Genomic DNA, 17776 nt, shown 5'->3' with positions numbered 1-17776 from the left:
ATCCACGCTTTCTTTTCTGCGTCAGGAACTGTGTCGCGACACATTCTGTGCATTATCATATACGAGTGAGTCCGACTGCAGTATCGGCTTTCAGTGCCATTAACTTTTCGGCAGTGTGCAGGTCTCTGTCACCACTGACCAAATTGCTTTAAATGCACAGCAATTACACGGTTGAGGCCGCTCAAAAGATGACTATACTTCCTGGAGTGAGACCTAATGGGATTATTATTAGTGAGTTTTTTTTTTTTGGCGAGGAGGGAACTTGCAGCTCACTGTAATACCGGCAGTGGGATTATATACTGCAGTGAAATATGGTAACAGCCAGCTGGTCCTCATGTTAATTACTGGATTACCCTTTCTAATTAAGAAATCTGTAAATGTGAGTTTAATAATTCATCAAATCACACAGGCACAATTTCTTCTTATACACTCTCTTTTCCCCCTCCTACACTGATTTTTTCTTTTTACCTCAGTGGCTCACACATGTAGACACGATGGCAGTAACACCTTGTTATTAAAGTGTGTTCGCTGGAGGCTCAAACATGGCCGTCGCGTGTTTAAATCACATCGTACAGGCCGAGGCTGGCTGTTCCCTTTGATATGCACTCGCAGCCTAATGTGTGGTTTTTGAAAATCAATGAGCAGTCTCCTCTTTTGATCGCAGTCGCGTCCCTCATTTCATCACCTCACATAGAAACAACGTGTCACCGTCCTGCCACAGAGGTGAACGTGCATTGACCTAGTATTTTGAACAGAAATGTATTTGCTAGTTGGGTAACTTGTGATTTTCTCCATAGGATTCAATAAAGTTGTAGGTTTTTTCTTTATTTTAGGAGTAAAATTCACATTTGAAACTTTTCATGGACACTATAGGCGTGTTTCCACTACACGGTCCCAGTGATGCGGCTCGGCGGTCGCGACAGCCAGCTTTCAGCGGCGCTGTCGCTAAATACGCCAGACTCCGCGTTAAAGGATGAGATTTTATATTTATATTTTATTTATATTTTTTTGTAGATTAACGCACATTTTCAGGATTTTGAACTGATCTACAGTTCGGCATTGTTCACTTTGATTCTTGTGTCGGACGTCAAAATCTACCTGTGGCTACCGTAAAAAGGAACCTGACGTGTTCGCAGCTGTCTCCCTTAATAGCACAACGTTGCCGTTGCCTCCGTCTGTCATGACATAAAACAAATCACTTCCTGTGTGCAGCCCATGAATATCACCACAAGATATTAACCCCCGCTACAGCTGAGAAACACACAGGGCCGTGTGGAGCTGATGAGTGAACTCCTGTGACAAATGCTTGGGATGTAACAGACATTTGCTTATATTCCAACGTTCCACTATCTAAAGGTAAAGAAGAAGCTTGTAAGTCCCGTCTTGGGCATCGTTAACAGGATGAGTCGCAAGGATTAACCGGCTTGGATAAATTTAAGGCTCTTTCGTGGAGTTTGTGTCCCCACACAGCTGCTACTACGAGACAACAATCTGTGAGCTCATTGCTGAGAAGCTGAGCCCTAATTCAGGAGGAGAATTTACGAAGGGAGTCTTGTTTCCGCTGCAGAGCTGCTTTTCGTGGTGTTTGCAGAAAATGAGCAGACTACAGTACAACTGTGAGGTTGTGTAATGTGTCATAATCGTAAAGCCACAATGAGCTCCGAATTAATGAAACAACCTCCCTCTGCTGGAACTCCTTAAACTCTACGTGCATCCTGAGATTTTGGGACACATCCTCAGCCTGGGACGTCCTCATTTTTAGGAGCCAGAACTTTTAAATGCCGCAAACTTGAGTTGTGCTTAAAATGGAGCACAACAATAACCAGTATATTCATCACACTATCATATATGACATGAGACATCTCGTCAAAGACGAGCGGTCGTAGCCTCGCGTTAGAGAGGTTAGTGTGATAGTGTGTTCAATAATTTAGCATGGGCTCATGAAGGATGTTATAAAAATTGAATTGGCACTTGATAGCACCCTGGAGTAGAAAAAGGAAGTAAGTTTGTTTTTACAGTGCCCCAGACATGACATGGGGGAAAAAAATAATAATATATGGCCACGAAATACTAATTTGTTCCCACAAAATACTAATTTGTTCCCACGAAATACTGATTTTTCCCACAAATTAGGTAAAACGTGTGCATAAAATACTAATTTGTTCCCACAAAATAGGTAAAATATGCGCTCAAAATACTAATCTGTTCCCAAATACTGATTTATTCCCACAAAATAGTTATTTGTTTCCACAAACGTTTACTTAAAACGTGCGCGTGAATAATATTAATTCTCATGAATCCCCCGGAGAGCTGCACAAGTAAAGCAAGCGACGAGGGCTAAAGCCTCAGGATGGACAGTTTTGAGAATATCTTTGGAATCAGAGGTATTTTTTCCCATGTCATCTCTGGGGCTCCGTAGGTTTTTACCATTTCAATACATTAAAAAAAACAAAAAACTCTCAGGTCCAATATGGAAACGTCTGGAGCAGGGAAATGTAGGTCATTGAGAACGCCATCAAACAGCAGCAGTCAGACAGCAGCATGCGGGCCCTCTGTTTGTCTCCTGTATCTGTGAGGACATTCTCAACCGCCTGTGGGCATTTGTAATGACCCAGTGACAGCATTTCTCTGCTGGTGGCTGAGGTGCTCAACCAAATGAATAATTCTGACCGGCTAGGAGAGAAGGAGTGTGTCTGTGTGTGTGTGTGTGTGTATCAAACATGTCACATCACTTCAGACACCGTAACTTCAGTCCCCACCGGCTACAAACAATCTACGACCGCGCGGGGCCTTCCACGGAGGCCGCCACTTGTGCCACTAGTGCGTAAAATGTGTTTCCGCACCGTCTTGCTTTTTCACCTTGACCGGGCCACATGTTCCTTTTGGTCCACGTGTCGCGATGGAAACCGCTGGGAAGCCAATAAAAACAAGCGTAGGAATCCCACCGTTGCCAGCTGTGTGCTTAACTCCCACAAACACACATTTCCTTGACAGTGTTTAAAGTGTGGCTTTTGTTGTGCCGTATCTTTCATGAATATAACATTTCTTTATAATGGATATAGATTCAGCATGATGCATATGAATTGTTCATCCACATAACACATGAATTATTCAGCGCCGGGATGCGTTTTTTGCCCCTTTTGGGGGTTCGACATGCACTGGAGGGTAAAAGGGATGTGTTTTTAGTCCCGTTCAGGTCCTGGCACATTTCCCTCTTCATCTCTTACAATAATATCCAAAGTTATCTAGTCTACACGCAGTTAATGGATTTTTTGGCAGCAGTGTGAATTCATTTTTTTTTTAATAAAATCCGAGTGTCTCCTTCAGTAATCAGTGAGGTCACATTATCTGGCACACGTCTGATGCTTCTGGTTTTTTGGGTTTACCAGAAATGAAAGCGATGCATTTGGGATAATTGTGCGAGCAAATATTTCCCGTAATTCGAATTGAATGCACTCCTATTAAAACACACAATAGATGACAACATACGGTGTCATTTGACATAAATTAAATTGACTAGAAATGAAAAGTGTGTTAATTTGACTGATTGCGCGACGCGATCGTTACATTCTCCAAAATAACATCTGTCTGCGGGAGTATTTTTATTAACACACTAATGTGTGGTATAATCTCATAAATCAAGGCTGTTTACCTCCATTCCCATTCAAAATAACTTAGAGGATGTTATTTCTCACATTGGCAGAATGCGTCGAGGAGAAAAACCTCGCAGGATAGCGATCATTACAATCTGAGCCCCCTTGGTAAGAAAGCCATGCTTCCTGTATCAGGGCCCCCCCAGAGGATTCAGTGTGCTAATTATTTACTGAAGCAGCAAAGACTATCCTGTGCCCTGTGCCGAGTCTAACTGTGAGGGGGGGGGGACCCTAACAATGTAACCTGGGTAACATGCAAATGGATGGAAAGACGGGGGGGAGGGAGGGAGGGGAGGGGAGGGCACGAAAGTGAGAGATAGTGGGAGGAAGCAGAGGGGGTCTGCAAAGTTCACTGGTGAGTCAGGAAAGGTGGGGCCACGGAGGGGCACAGCAGCAGAGTATTAGATTTCAGATGCATATGAATGACCAACTGCTGGCTCTGCTCTTGCTTGAGGGGGAAATTGCATGGACTCCCCCTGAGCAGCAGTTTTGAATCTAGATTACAGCCTGACTTAATCCCGGGGTGGAGAGGCAGGGGGTCATGAATGTCTGAAGTCGGTGTCATTAAATTAAAATGTTGCCGAGGAGCAGGCACCTTCCCTTGACCGGGTTTTTTTTTTTACTACAAACACACCCACACAGTGTGGTGTGATAAGAAAGTGCCCCGTCACTTACTTGGAGGAGTAAATTTGATTTATATGAAGCAAAGACCAAACAAACACACACAAAAAAGTGCGGGGTGGGGGTCATAGGCCGTGGTTTCAAATCCATGGCTCCGGGCAGGAAGCCAAACAGAAACTAATATCCAAGGCGGCAACAACACAATCTGGTCAACAACTGCACATAAACACATATGGAACGAGCGAATTACAGGCGATAAAAATGAAACCAAATAAATGTAATGTTATTAAAAAACACACACATACTCTAATCTGGATTTAAATACGATTTCATTTAAGCGCTAACACATTATGAACCCACTGGACCAATTTTGTGGGCTTATGACCTTTTTTTTTTTTATTATTATTATTATTGGAGAGAGCAAGGGCCTCCCACAGCTGCTGTAAAGCTCAAAGATAAATGTCTAATACAAACTCATAATTAATCCCAGTCATATTTTATAAAAACAACACAATCATTCAAAGTTGTCTGTAATCACACACTCAATCCAATACAGTGACAGAAAAACACGACAGAATGTTTCTCTAACACATTATTGAACTCCACTCAATTTAATTAATATCATTCTCCGAGTTTGGTTTGCAAAGAAAGAAAGCAGGTGTGAAATGGAGTCGGAGAGATAATTCACATGAGTGATGTGCGACCTCCAGCAGCTCCCCACAAAAAGAGTGACCTTCTCCCAATGAGATCTTATCACGCGTCAGAACCGATTCGGGGAGGAGTGATGGAACTGTTTGTTTCTGTGCCAAAAAACACTGGCGACAACCTGCTGATGTGCAGCCACTCCCCCCTCCAAACTTCCTTTCAATGTCTCATTACCTTCGCTACATAATAATAATAATAACGATAAAAAAAATGAAGTTGTGAATGGGAAATTAGGCAGCGGTGGAGCGTGCGGCTTCCAGCTCCACACTTATTATCTGTCACACTGACTATTTTGTATCCAGGAGAAGTTAAGTCTGGGTTTAAGTCAGATTCCTGTGAGCAGCACTAATTTACTGCTCTTTTCACTTCGTCTATTACCTTATTTCACCTCATTCAGTGCATTTCCGTGCTGGACTGCTGTCGTGCCAGTGTTCCAGTGTACAAGCACTAGTGGAAATCAATGTATTGACGGATATCCCCTCCCCCCAAATAGTGGAGGCCTTGGGGCTTGATTTGAGGCAGCTTCCAGTTCACCTTACAGCTAGATGTTAACAAGTCGAGTATTCTGAGGCCACGTCTGGACGTAAAGGATCTTTTTCTTTAACTTTTCAAAAAGTTCCCCCGTAAAGACGTTTCAGAAACGTTCAGAAAATATCCCCCAACGCTGTAGTACATATGCCTGGACTGTAAGTGGCGCTGTAACGTTACACCAAAAACAGAGAAGAAGACGTTTGTACACGTTACAGAAAGAGAAGTTTTTGTGTCGTTTCCGGCAACTTTTATTTTTATTTTTTAACAAAAGCGACTAACGACAAATCTTAAAACCCATTTTTACTCTTTGGCTTTCGATCCCAGTATGAAACATCATTGTATGACTTGTTTATTTGTGTTTTTTATACTTTCCACAGTATCTTATTGTGTGGTTTATTGTTTGTTCTTTGGTCGATCAGGTTGCACGTTTTCATATTTGATTTGTTTTATTTATCGCTGATGTACAGCACTTTTGTTTCAGCTGTTGTTATTGTTTTTAAAGCGCTTTATAAATAAAGTTGGACTGGATTGGATAAACCTAACCATAAACACACACGCATGCACATATAAACACATTCAAAATACAAGTAAAAATGGGTTTTGTTCTCTCTTTATTTTACGATTCAACACGTTTTTCACCCCCGTGTGTGACAACAGGACGTGTTCTCGTGATAGCTAGCGTCTTCTCGGACTGACTTTAGCTACTTTTCGTTGACAGTCATTAATAAAACTGTCAAACAATCTCCAAAACACAAGACAATGAATGAATGACAGCGCAATAGAGCAATATCGTTTTCTTAAAGTAGCGTATTCGTCGTCTACACGGAAACGCGAGGCCCGGCGTTTTGCGATTTTCCATCACTCTGGGAGACGTTTTCAAAAAATGCCGTCTCCATGTGGATGGGACGGGTCCTGAGTCTGAGTCTCATCACGTTCTTGACCCATTTATTGTTTATTTATCCGTGTGCCACTGTATTTCCCGCGTTTAAACCAAGGGCAGGAGCTGTGGTGCATGTACGTTAGTCTGACTACGTGTTTTAAAAGTCTGGTTTTAGTCCGACTAACACGACAATATTTTTTTTTTTTCTCATGCTAAACATACTGAGTCACTCCCTCACATGTGTGTATGTGCCAGAGTGCTAAACACCATAAGGGAATAGGGCCTTAGCCGCCGTCCCCTGCCCCCTGCCCCCTCTCCCCTTCTCACAGTTGTGAAGGGATGGTAAATATCAGTGCGGCAGATGGGGCTGATGCTTCCTCTCTGCCTTCCTCCTGAACTGAGGGAGGGCAGAGCAAATGGATAGCCATCAACAGCAGCAGGAGTCGCCTCAGGCCAAGACCAGAGCAGAGGACACAGGGACTGGACTGTTGCTCAGCCAGCAGCCAATTTTTCACACAAATTCTCCTTGACTATCAGTAAGGGACCCGTGCACAACAGTGGGAATGACTACTTACTGCATGAGGTCATTATATCCAAGATTTCACGGGGGGAAATAGGCATCCCCGAATCCTACATGATAGAAAACTACATGTTTTCTCATCTGGATTCACAAGATAATAAATTATATTTATGGTCCAAATAGCTTTTTTCTTTCACCTGTTACGGTTCATATCACAGGACTCACAGGGGACCGACCGCTGGCGTGTCATTTCAGTGCTCTGTCACACAGCTTGCAGGGTTAGTGTGTGAGGCACCGGCGGTGTCGGAACAGCGTGACACGCTTGTATAACAGAGCGAGAGCGGAGCCCGCGAGGACAGGAGCGGCGTCAGTGCCGTCCCGCTCGCTCTCGCTCTCTCTCTCAGATACCGTAAATCCTGTCTACTCGTCAATTAACAGACAGTAAACAGGTTTAAATTTAGGCACAGCGCCGCGCTGTTATTGTTATTATGAAGCCTCCGGCGTGGGGAGAGCGTATATCAGTATTCCCAGAGCAATATCAGACGGTCTCCTGCCGGGAGAGGAGGACCACGTGTGGCTCAGAGATGACACAACATGGAAGCTTTCTGCGCAGTGGCATAAGCTAAGCAATGATGTAATGCTTTCTGAGCTCACTGAGTGAGAGTCACTACACAGAGAGGGGGGAGGGGGGGGGAGGATGAGGAAATGGTAACTGGCTGGTTTTAACATCAGAGGAATTGTGTTGTTTTGCACTCAGATGACATTTTTGATGTCCACCTTTTTTGCAAAAGTGGAGACAAACCTCCAGCACACAGTTCTGTGGCAAAGGTGTGACACACACACACACAGCGCCCAACTGTGACATGCATGATTTAAAACAAGGGGATCGGAAATGACTTCCCTCTGTCGCCACGGTGCCCCGGATTCCTGCGGGGACGGTCGTCTCAGATCAGCGTCTCCCGAGCGTCTGCAGATTTCCATTTATTTATTTATTTATTTATTTATTTATTTAAGGAGGAAATAGGAGGGAAATTTCAACGGGTCACTAATTTCATTTCAACATGTACCGGTGGCATTAGCCCTGAGCAGATATTTCAGAGGAACACAAAATCAATGTTGAGATTCTATTGGGAATAGCCCTGGAACCCATTAGCAACTTTGACCAATAGGTCAGGTAAAGTAATAGCTAGATAAATGTTTTATTACAGATTTGCAAACTGGCTTAATGGGGGGGCCTGTACCTGTGCAGCCATGCATGGCAAATATTCATCATTAGATTCCACTGCTGTAATGAACACAGATCTGTCTGCGGCCAAGGCCACTGGGCTCTTTATATATATATATATATATATACACGTATATATCTGCTAAAGGTGGTTCTTTAGCAGAAAAGAAGAAGGGAGGCTGCTGCATCTGTGCAAGCGATGCTATCGCTGCCGCTAATGCTATTATGTGTGATATATGTTTTTCACTGGCTAAGTGCGTTTTATATGATGTCATACATCTGTGGCTGAGATGTGTGTTTCTCGCTTTTATTAATTCTGGTGATGAATGGCCGCCTTATCAGGGCCCGGCAGTCACGCGCAGCTCATGCTCAGACTGATACAGGAGCTAGTCTGGGTCCTGTAGTCTCTGCGGTGATACAATCAGCACAATATTACTGTTATATTAATGTATGTAAGGTTTAAAGGAGCATTAATAGAGTTGATTTCCTTCAGTATGTGTGATACATGTCTTCTAAGGCTCTAAGAAGTGATATAATAAAAGAATTAGCTGTGGAATAGCTATTTTAAACCATTTTTACTGATCTACTAGCCCTGATCCCAGGAACATTGTGAAAGATTAGTGAACTTTGGCCCTCTCTGAGTTTCCTTTTACATCTGAATTATGCTTCTCTACAAGTCTCCCACCATATTCTCCTAGAGATTAAACAGTATGTGCCGGGGAATACGTGCCATTGTTCATCCCTGGGTGAACATGTGTCTCATTCTTCACTCGGCCCTGTGTTTGCAGAGCTCCCTCGCTGCTCCGCGCCGGACTCGCTGCTACTTTTCTGAATGGAGGCCAGACAGACCAAGAGCTGCCACATGCTGAGTGGAGCCGGCTCTTGTTTCCAGCCCCGTCTCCAAGGGAACGGCCGCGCTCGCCAATCACATCGCTAAGCGCCTGCAAGCGGGGAATTCAATTTCTTAAAGCTGCAGTGTGCCTTTTTAAGAGGGGCGGCGGCAGCGGCGGCGGGGGAGAGAGAGGTTGAGCAAAAGAGAGTACATTTGAATCAGTAAATCACCTCCACACTGTGGTTTACAAGTTTTTCCTTTTTTCCATTTTATTAAATGTGAATTCACATGTTAGTTTGAGCCCGTCCATTTGAGAATGCCCGCCTACATACAAAATAGGCGTCACTCAGGTCATCACATCCTTTTTCAAACGCAACAAATAACACATCTTGTGTACATATATTCACAAACTGAAAGGACAGTCGATGGTGGTAGGTACTTATTTATTAAAAGATGAGTCCGAGACAGGGTTCACACTTGGAATGTGAAGTAACTACTGCCTAGAACTTCCCAAACAAAACGTCTTGGCATATAATTAGGTCATATCCCAAAACCTTTTTTCCTTTTTTTTTTGTTATCAAACAGACTTCATATGTAAGACCCACATAAAAATAAACAATATCTGCTTTTTTTTAAGTGCAAGAAATAAAAAATACAGGTTTATGGTTAATGTTTTTTTTTAAGAAAAGAAGGCAGTCTTCAGTTTTTAAAATAAAGTTTCATTTCATGAAACAGGGCTATGGAATGTTCTTTTTTTGCTTGCCTGTGAACCTAATGCCAGACCACCACTCAATCAGACGATGCCCTCCCCCTTTTTTTTTCTTCTTCTTCTTCTTCTTTTTTTTTTTTGCAGAACTCGTTCTCCCCCAAAAATTTCCAGTCAGATTCCGAACTGTTTTGGTATCAATTGTGCCCACAACCCAATCCAATGTGTCGAACAACATTCAAATTTGTTTTATATTTGTCAGTGTATAAAGTATGCATCACACCATGAGGCCATATTTACTGTTTTGTATCAGTTCCAGCTGATTTGTTTATTTTCTCTTTTCCATTTTTCTGCCTAGACAGGCTTTTCAGCATCATAACATGAAATGATGTTGACAGTGCACAAGTCTGTTTCTCCATCACTTGCTACAATTGTATGATGGTCTGTATCTTAAGAGTATATATTGCACAAAAAATGAGAGGGGGGAAAAAACAGTATGTGCCATAAAAAATACCAAAATCCAGTTTCACACCTGCGATCGGGACCCATCCACATATCACGAGTATGATATACATAAACTCCTAACTTTACTATATTACAGTACATATACAATCTTGAAACTAGTTCCAGCTCTGAGGTATGTGTTCCCCATGATGCCATTGTATCGTCTACAAATACTCAACAAATCTGCTCTACAACTGTACAAAAACCTAGTTTAAAATCACAAGGCATTTTTGATGCAAGTCTTAATTTAACTTAATCCTTAAAACCAGGACTCCCTTGCATGCTAGAAACAAATGATAAAGGGAAGAAGTGCCTGAAACTCACTGAAAAGCACAGTAAGAACATTCCCTTTGTTTAACTGTACAAAAATATGCCTGAAAATATCTTACTTTTCTTTTAAAAAGATGAGGTCTGTTATGTATCAAAATGTTTCCCCTCCACACCTGTAGTCTGCAGAGGTTTAGGCTGCGTACTTTACCAAAACCAGGAGGTAAACGGATAAACAGTTACAAAAAAGAAACAAACATTTGCGGCATTTAGAAATTACATAAACCGTTGTAAAGGAACGTCCTGAACAATTTTTTTTTGTCAGTTCACAGATTTGCTTCGAGTCAGTCCACACAGTCCGTTTTCAGCTCCCTGCAGTTTTGATTTTATTTTTTGTTTGTTTGTTTGTTTGTTTGAAGAGGATAAGATGCATAGAAGTTCACATGTTTTTCCCTTTTGTGGTCTGTTTCAGCTGAGCAGTGAATTCAGACCGGCAAGGGAAAAAATCCATAAAACCCTGTCATGCTGCTGCCAGAAAAAAAAGTCTGCAGACTTTTGCTGTTGTTGTTGTTGTTGTTTTTGCTACCAGCTTCATAAGCATCTCATTCCTCAAACCTCACCTCGCCTCCTGGTCCTCCACCTTCCTCCAGGACACTTCAGAAAAAAACCCCACAGGAGGCAGGACTCAGGACAACTTGACCAGGACACATGTATAATTTCATTGCTCCCTTCTCTGTTATTACAAGAGGAACTTTTTCCCCCTCTCTCTCTCTCTCTCTTTCCTCTCTCTCTTAATTCAGTATGTGAAGACCAGGTCGGAAAAGTTCGCCTCCAGCCAGTCCCCGGCAATCATCTCACTGAGTTCTGGCGTGCAATAGTCTGGGAATTCAAAGTGAGAGCCCAGGCTGCCCTCACTGAAAGAGTCCAGGTCCTTATCCACAAGAGACAGGGAGAGGTTTCCTGAATTGGGGTTGCCCAGCTCCGAGCCTGGGACGCTGGGGGCGAAATTCAAACTAAAGTCAAACAGCAAATCGTCCGCGTCCTCTCCGGAAGAGGAGCTGCTGCTGCTGCTGGAGGAAGAGGAGGAGGAGGAGGAGGATGTGGAGACCGACCTGGAGGATGCTGGTGAGACAGAAGCGGCGTGCAATGCGCTCTGCTTGGTAATGTTTTTGATATTGTAAAAGAGTCTGTTATTGGTGTTCCGCACCTCTTCGTACATGCTCGTCCCCTCGGACTCCGCCGAGGAGCTCAAAGTTGGACTCGCGGGAACTTTGGCTACATTGTACGGCCTCAGCCGCTCCTCGTCCCCGGTCTTAATCCCCATCCGGTAGTCCTCTTCGTAGTCGTCGTCGTCCTCCTCGTCGGTGAGCTCACTTTTCACAGTCTTTGCAACTTTTAAGCTGGGGAACACGCAGTCCTCGCTGCTGTAGCCGCCGTGCGAGGACTTGGAGCCGCTCTTGCTCTTTATCTTCGAGCACTTCTTGCTGGGGTTCTTTGCGATTTTGCCGCACTTCTCCGGAGACGGCGCGGCCGACTTTGTCGAGGAGTCGAGCTTTGGTTTTTTCTTGGGTCTGTACTTGTAGTCGGGGTAGTCGGCCATGTGTTTTAGCCGCAGCCGCTCGGCTTCTCTGATGAACGGGATCTTCTCGCTGTCCTTCAGCATCTTCCACCGCTTCCCCAGGCGCTTGGAAATCTCCGCGTTGTGCATGTCCGGCGACTGCTCCATGATCTTCCTCCGCTCGATTTTGGACCACACCATAAATGCATTCATGGGTCTCTTGATGTGACCGGTGGCGGTCTTGCACCAGTCCGGGTTTATCGCCACGGGGCTGCATGCCATAAATTCACTCTCCTCGGAGTCGGTAGCCTCCCTGGACATGCTCCCGTCCGTCTCGCTGTTGTCCGTGTGCTGCACCATTGTTCCCCCCGTGTTCCGAGTCACTTCTGTGTCCGGACGCTGCAGTGTCTCGAACAGCCTCCACGCACACTGCCCAAGACCGCTCAGCACTCTGCGTTTGCGCCGGGGTTCGTCCACGTCCTCCTGCGTAAATGTGTCTCTCAAGCTCTGCACTCTTTTTCCAGAGTTACAAACTGCCTTCTTAACTAGTTATCGGCTTTTTCATCTCCCCTGCGTCACGCCCCGCCACCCAATCACGTCCCTTCCACTCCGCCCTGCAGACTCTCTCCAAGACTCCCCTTAACCCTTTTTATTCCTCCCTCCCGTGCGCTCATTGGAGTGGAGGTGGGGATTTGTGGAACACAGTGTCTGGGGCAACACGCCGGGCGAGACAGGCATATTAAACACACAGTTTGCACTGAGCGCTCCTGAGATCCACACCGCTCACCATTACGCGCGCGAAAATACAGCATGTTGACTTATTTTTAAGAGTAAAATAGTCATATTTATGTGAATAATGAGATGTTTTCCTCCAGACTTGACTCGGTGGATATGCGTCTGGAGGAAAACATGTAGGCTGTGTGATTATTTGCTCCCCCACTGCCTTGTGTTGAAAACTGAGGGTGGCGCTGTTGAAGGCGCATGGATGAGTCTGTGCCTCACTGCTGCACAAGGATACATGACTATAGCAGCTGCTAATGGCAGGATTCTTTCATTTAGTTTGGTATAACCCCACACAGTTCACACTTGTATCTTAGTGGCCCAAGTGTGAACACATTCACCCCCACCCTCCCCCCCTCCCCTTTCCTGTTTATTTCCTGGTGTTTATATTTGAATGCCAGAAAATAGGTCAGTGGCACATGCTGCTGCAGAGCTCTTGTTTATCATGTTAGTGTCAGCTCTCGTGTTAGTTTCACTGATAACAACCCTGCTCCGAGCTGATACATACACATGCGGTGTATAAAATACACCTTTTCACAGAAATATCCAAAATGTACTCACAGTTTCGTGATTCGATCGTCGCCACGTTCGACCGTTCACCGACCACACGCGCGTCCGCAGGCGTTCACCCGCAACTGGGAACCTATTGAAAGAGAGCAAGTGTCAATCACGTGCGAATCATAATTTACACAGTTGACAGTTTATGTTCTTTTGAAGACCTGAAAAAGGAGCTCAGGAAAAATGTTTACTGGCAATATAAATCAAGCGAGAATAGGGCAGGGCAGTAGTTCAATAACAATATATATCACAATGCATCTTTTTTTTGTATTTGTAATGTACCAGATGGTCAATATATGGATATAATGTTAATATATGTAGTCACTTTTGAATGTTTTAGTGTGAAATGAAAAGTATTTGTTGTTTTCAGCCCATAAATATCTAAAAAAGGTATATCAGTCTTATATAATCTGACATTTCCGACGATAATTAACGTTTTTGGCTGCATCTCTCAGCCTTAAGTGAGGAGTATAAGTCTCATTTTCCCACTATAGGAGAGTTAAGATCATTTTCTCATAGATTTCCAAATGGAGTCACTCCCCCGGTGGCCATGACCATCCACACTACTTTCTGGAGCTTTTTTCCCCCCACTTTTTAAACTGGAAATCTATTTTTCTATGCTATCCAGTCTATGTTTGATCACTTATCCATTTGGGTTAACGCCCCTGTGTACAACACATGCAGAGAAGGCAATAGCAATCATTCAGATGGCATGAATTTTGGCTGCGCAGTCTCGAATTTTGAGTTCATACAGTCAAGCACGGATGCAAGGCTCCCTGCTGAGTTTGCTGTGTCAAGAGGCGGGCGTATACGCATGGAGCTGGCGTCTACTGCACCCCCTCCTCCCCGCTGGCTCTGGGTGGTAGCCAGCAGTGCTATTGGAGGCTGGGGCGATAAGGCGTCCTGCTTTTTTTTTTTTTTTTCCTCCTCTCTGCTTCGTCCCCTAGAGGGCAATCACTTACCCTTTTGAAACCCTCCCCCCACCCAGCCACCTTATTTTCCCCAGCTGGGGCTTAAGAAGTGTCTCTGATACAGAGAGAGAGAGAGGTAGATAGAAAAGCAGAGTGAGGAGACGGGGAAAAGGGGGCGAGACAAGGGTAAGGAGATGGAGGCAGTTTTAGGGAGAGAGATGCTCAAAGGCAGAGGTGCGTTTGGCTTTCCATCCTCGGAGAAGTGAGGCAGCCGTGTGTCTGTGTCTCCCTCAGACAGAGATAGGCCTGAAATGCTTTATCATGACCACCCTGTGCTGATTAAGCCTTATCAGATATATGTGTCAGAGCAGGAGTCTCAGGAGGTTGGCACATGCACATGCATGTTTTACTGTCAGCATCGGGTTCTTTTCCCCTGATGGATCCACGCGAGGGGTATTTGATCTCCCGATCGTTGCAGATATGGCTCGGAGAGATCATTTCAAACGCATTTATAGTGTTGTGTCACATATGGGTTTAATGTGCAAGCACAGATTCAAGGAAATTGGAGGGGGAAAAGCTACATACTTATGATTTTACAAGAATACACTCACAGAAATGAAAAAAATATCACTCGTTTGATACAAAGTGATTAACCTGCAGTGTGTTTTTTTTAAAAAGCCCATTATGGCCCCTTGTCTATCTCATCCCAGCCTGCTCCAGCCAACCTTATCTCTTTATATGATGGTTTAATGCTGGACATGAATCACAGGACCGCTTAATGATGAGCGTGCAGGGTGGTTGTCCTGCTCATTAGCATGGCTCATTATTGGCTGTGAATGAGGTGCTGGTGTCAGCCTATGAGTCATCATAGGGAGGGTCTCATCGCCATGTCTGCCTCGCTCACCACACCCCCCCTCCCCCGCTGCCCCTTCACACCCACCCGACTGCTTTATTCAGTGACTGGTGATCAGAGTGGAGAGAAAGGAGGGAGGGGGAGTTGTGGGACAGTGAAACATGTTGTGTTCTCATTTCATTTTCACTGCAGAGATTATATATGATTAAACATTGAAAACACACACACACACACAGAGCTGCATTATCACCGTGTGATTTCTAATACCATTCACTTTCCAATATCCCACAGGCAGATGTTTTTAATGCTTATTGCTTATGTGCTGCTTTCCATGTCAGGAGAGAGCACATTTTATTCCCGGGCAATGGAGTGTTGAATTAAGTGATGGTTTTCATGCCCAAACATCGAAAGAGCATTTCAGGGGAAACAATTCCCTTTGCATTGCTTATCTAAAAGCCCCCCAAAGCAGCTGCTGCTCTCACAAAGGGTCAGTGAAGCGTTAGATCAATACTAACCCTGGCTAGAGGCTATCTGATGCTCAAAATGCATGGATCCATCTCCTCTGCATAGCCCTAAGACAGGTGTGGACTTCTGGAAGCCACTATCTGATGGCTTCACAATGGTAATGGGGGGGGGATAAAGCGGGTGGTGAGGAAAGGGGGTTTGTTTTGGTAGCACATGAAAACACAAATTAACTTTTCTCCTGACAGACACATTCTTACAGAGTATCCTCTGTGCTCGGGTTACAGTGTTTATTGCCAGGCAGTCACTTAATGGTAATCTGGTGCTGTGCATAGTCATTTATGTTACAAGTTCCGCAGGTTTTCAAGTTGTATTTGATACATTCACATGTCTCACATGACTCAAAGTCCTGTCTCTCTCTCTCTCTCTCTAGGCGGAGGATTGAGGGTGAACTCTCAAAATCTGCTCATCTGTCGTAGGATTTATAGTTTGTGCGCTTGTTGCCAGTTCCTGCGAAAACCATTTTGTTGCCTTTAAAATGTGAGATGACACTAAAACGAGTCGCGTCAGCTGCGGCGTAATTCATTTTGCTGGCCAGCCGCCTTCAATATGGTCTCATTCCTGAAGGAACATGCTCGTCTCCCGTTTCAAGATAAGAAGAGCTTTGACAATGAGGAGGATCTCACAGCAGTTTGGAGATTGTTGTTTCACCACAAGTGTTTGGTGCCTCGGAGGCCATTTTATGCCTTGTTGTTGCTTTACATTTTCGACTCAATGCAAATGTATCTCCAGGGTGTCAGATTCTTTGTTGACCTCCTTGATGTGGTCTGTGGCTCTCAAGGCCTAATGCTTAGCAGATACTTGAGAGTGGAGTATCTTGTCGTGAATGTAAACAGCCCCGTGCTTGAGTACTGTGCTGGACTGTTTGTCACAGGGGGCACAAACACAATCAGACGCCATAACTGCCCTGAGTCTGTGTCGACGTGTAAATGCAACAACCCCGTCCTTATTTAAAAGGAGCAAACACTGAATTAAGTCCACGGGTCTGCACTGAAGTTTTATTTGTAGATTTGATGAGAACTAACTTCTAAGTGAGAAACATTGCTGTATTTATTATAAAAAAAAACAGGATATACGCACCCTGTGTGTTTTGATCAAGTGCTTATTTGAGTTACTGTTGTATTTCTCTAATTCGGAAATGTAACCATTCCACCTCTGACCTTTCAAAAGTACACTGCAAAAAAAAAAGAAAAAATGTACTTATACATAACATGTTTTGGACTTATTTACTTATTAAGGCTACTTAAGATAAATTGACTTGTTTCAAGGTATTTTCTCATGCAGATCATTTTGCTTGAAACAATTGCAGTGTCATTTTTTTGGGATTGGGATTTTTTTGGAAAACTCACTTTATATTTTCTCTTTCCCATCCTCCATAAACGCGAGAGAGAGTTGAGGGTGAACACCCCGGGTGATCAGCCGTCTTTGGGAACCATCAACCAGCGTTCACAGTCATTTAAATCACACTTCTTCCCCATTCTGATGCTACTGCGGAAGATTTGCAGGTCATCTTAGCCACGCCTACATGCCTAATGCATGTAGATGAGATATTTGTCTTCACAGATGTACCTAATAAATTGGTGCACTTAACCCAGCTAGGTACCTGAACTCTAAATATCTAAATATTTCTTGTTTATGCCACTCCCACTACATTTTAGTTGGCAAATGTTATACGTACAGTAGAATATTGTACCATCACAGTTTACAGTTTAGATTACACTTTGTTTGCAGTCTCAGATTACAGACAAAGGCTAATTATTAGCTGAACAGACCAAACTATGACATGCTACATTATTTAGATAGCACTAATATTTGATGCGTTAACAGCAAAAATACGTAAATAGAATATGACATAATACTGTATAACAACAACACACAAGTCTACTTTAAAATTTGGATGCTCTTACTTCTTACTGACCCCGTCTGTTTGACACTTGCTCCTGTTAGCGTAACTGTTGGCAAAGATGGCGGACACTGTTTACATTCAAAAATGAAGATATTTCTCAACTCAGGGGAAACTGAGGTTGGGAAGCACAATTTTTCAAAAATATTACCCCTATTCTAGTAATACAAAGCTGAATGCTAAATGCTACGTATTCCTCTAAGTAAAGGAAGCGAACACCATCTTCAATAACCTCTAAATACTCACA

The 17776-nt window shown here is 43.8% G+C and overlaps 1 protein-coding gene across 1 annotated transcript; it reads right to left on the bottom strand.

The window, feature by feature from the left end:
• Positions 1-9210: 9210 nt before the first annotated feature.
• Positions 9211-12541, bottom strand: sox11a (SRY-box transcription factor 11a). Its single transcript, XM_044047547.1, has one exon. It carries the CDS (start codon positions 12360-12362, stop codon positions 11241-11243), a length of 1122 nt encoding a protein of 373 aa, XP_043903482.1. The 5' UTR covers positions 12363-12541; the 3' UTR covers positions 9211-11240.
• Positions 12542-17776: the final 5235 nt, after the last annotated feature.

The sequence above is a fragment of the Solea senegalensis genome, linkage group LG16, assembly GCF_019176455.1.
Source record: "Solea senegalensis isolate Sse05_10M linkage group LG16, IFAPA_SoseM_1, whole genome shotgun sequence".
Taxonomy (NCBI): Eukaryota; Metazoa; Chordata; class Actinopteri; order Pleuronectiformes; family Soleidae; genus Solea; species Solea senegalensis.
Note: the sequence above shows the minus strand (reverse complement) of the source record. Positions and strands in the feature narration are given on the sequence as shown.

What these genes read in the sequence shown, in the direction of transcription:
- sox11a (XM_044047547.1), bottom strand. Translation starts at nt 12,362, where the DNA reads ATGGTGCAGCACACGGACAACAGCGAGACGGACGGGAGCATGTCCAGG.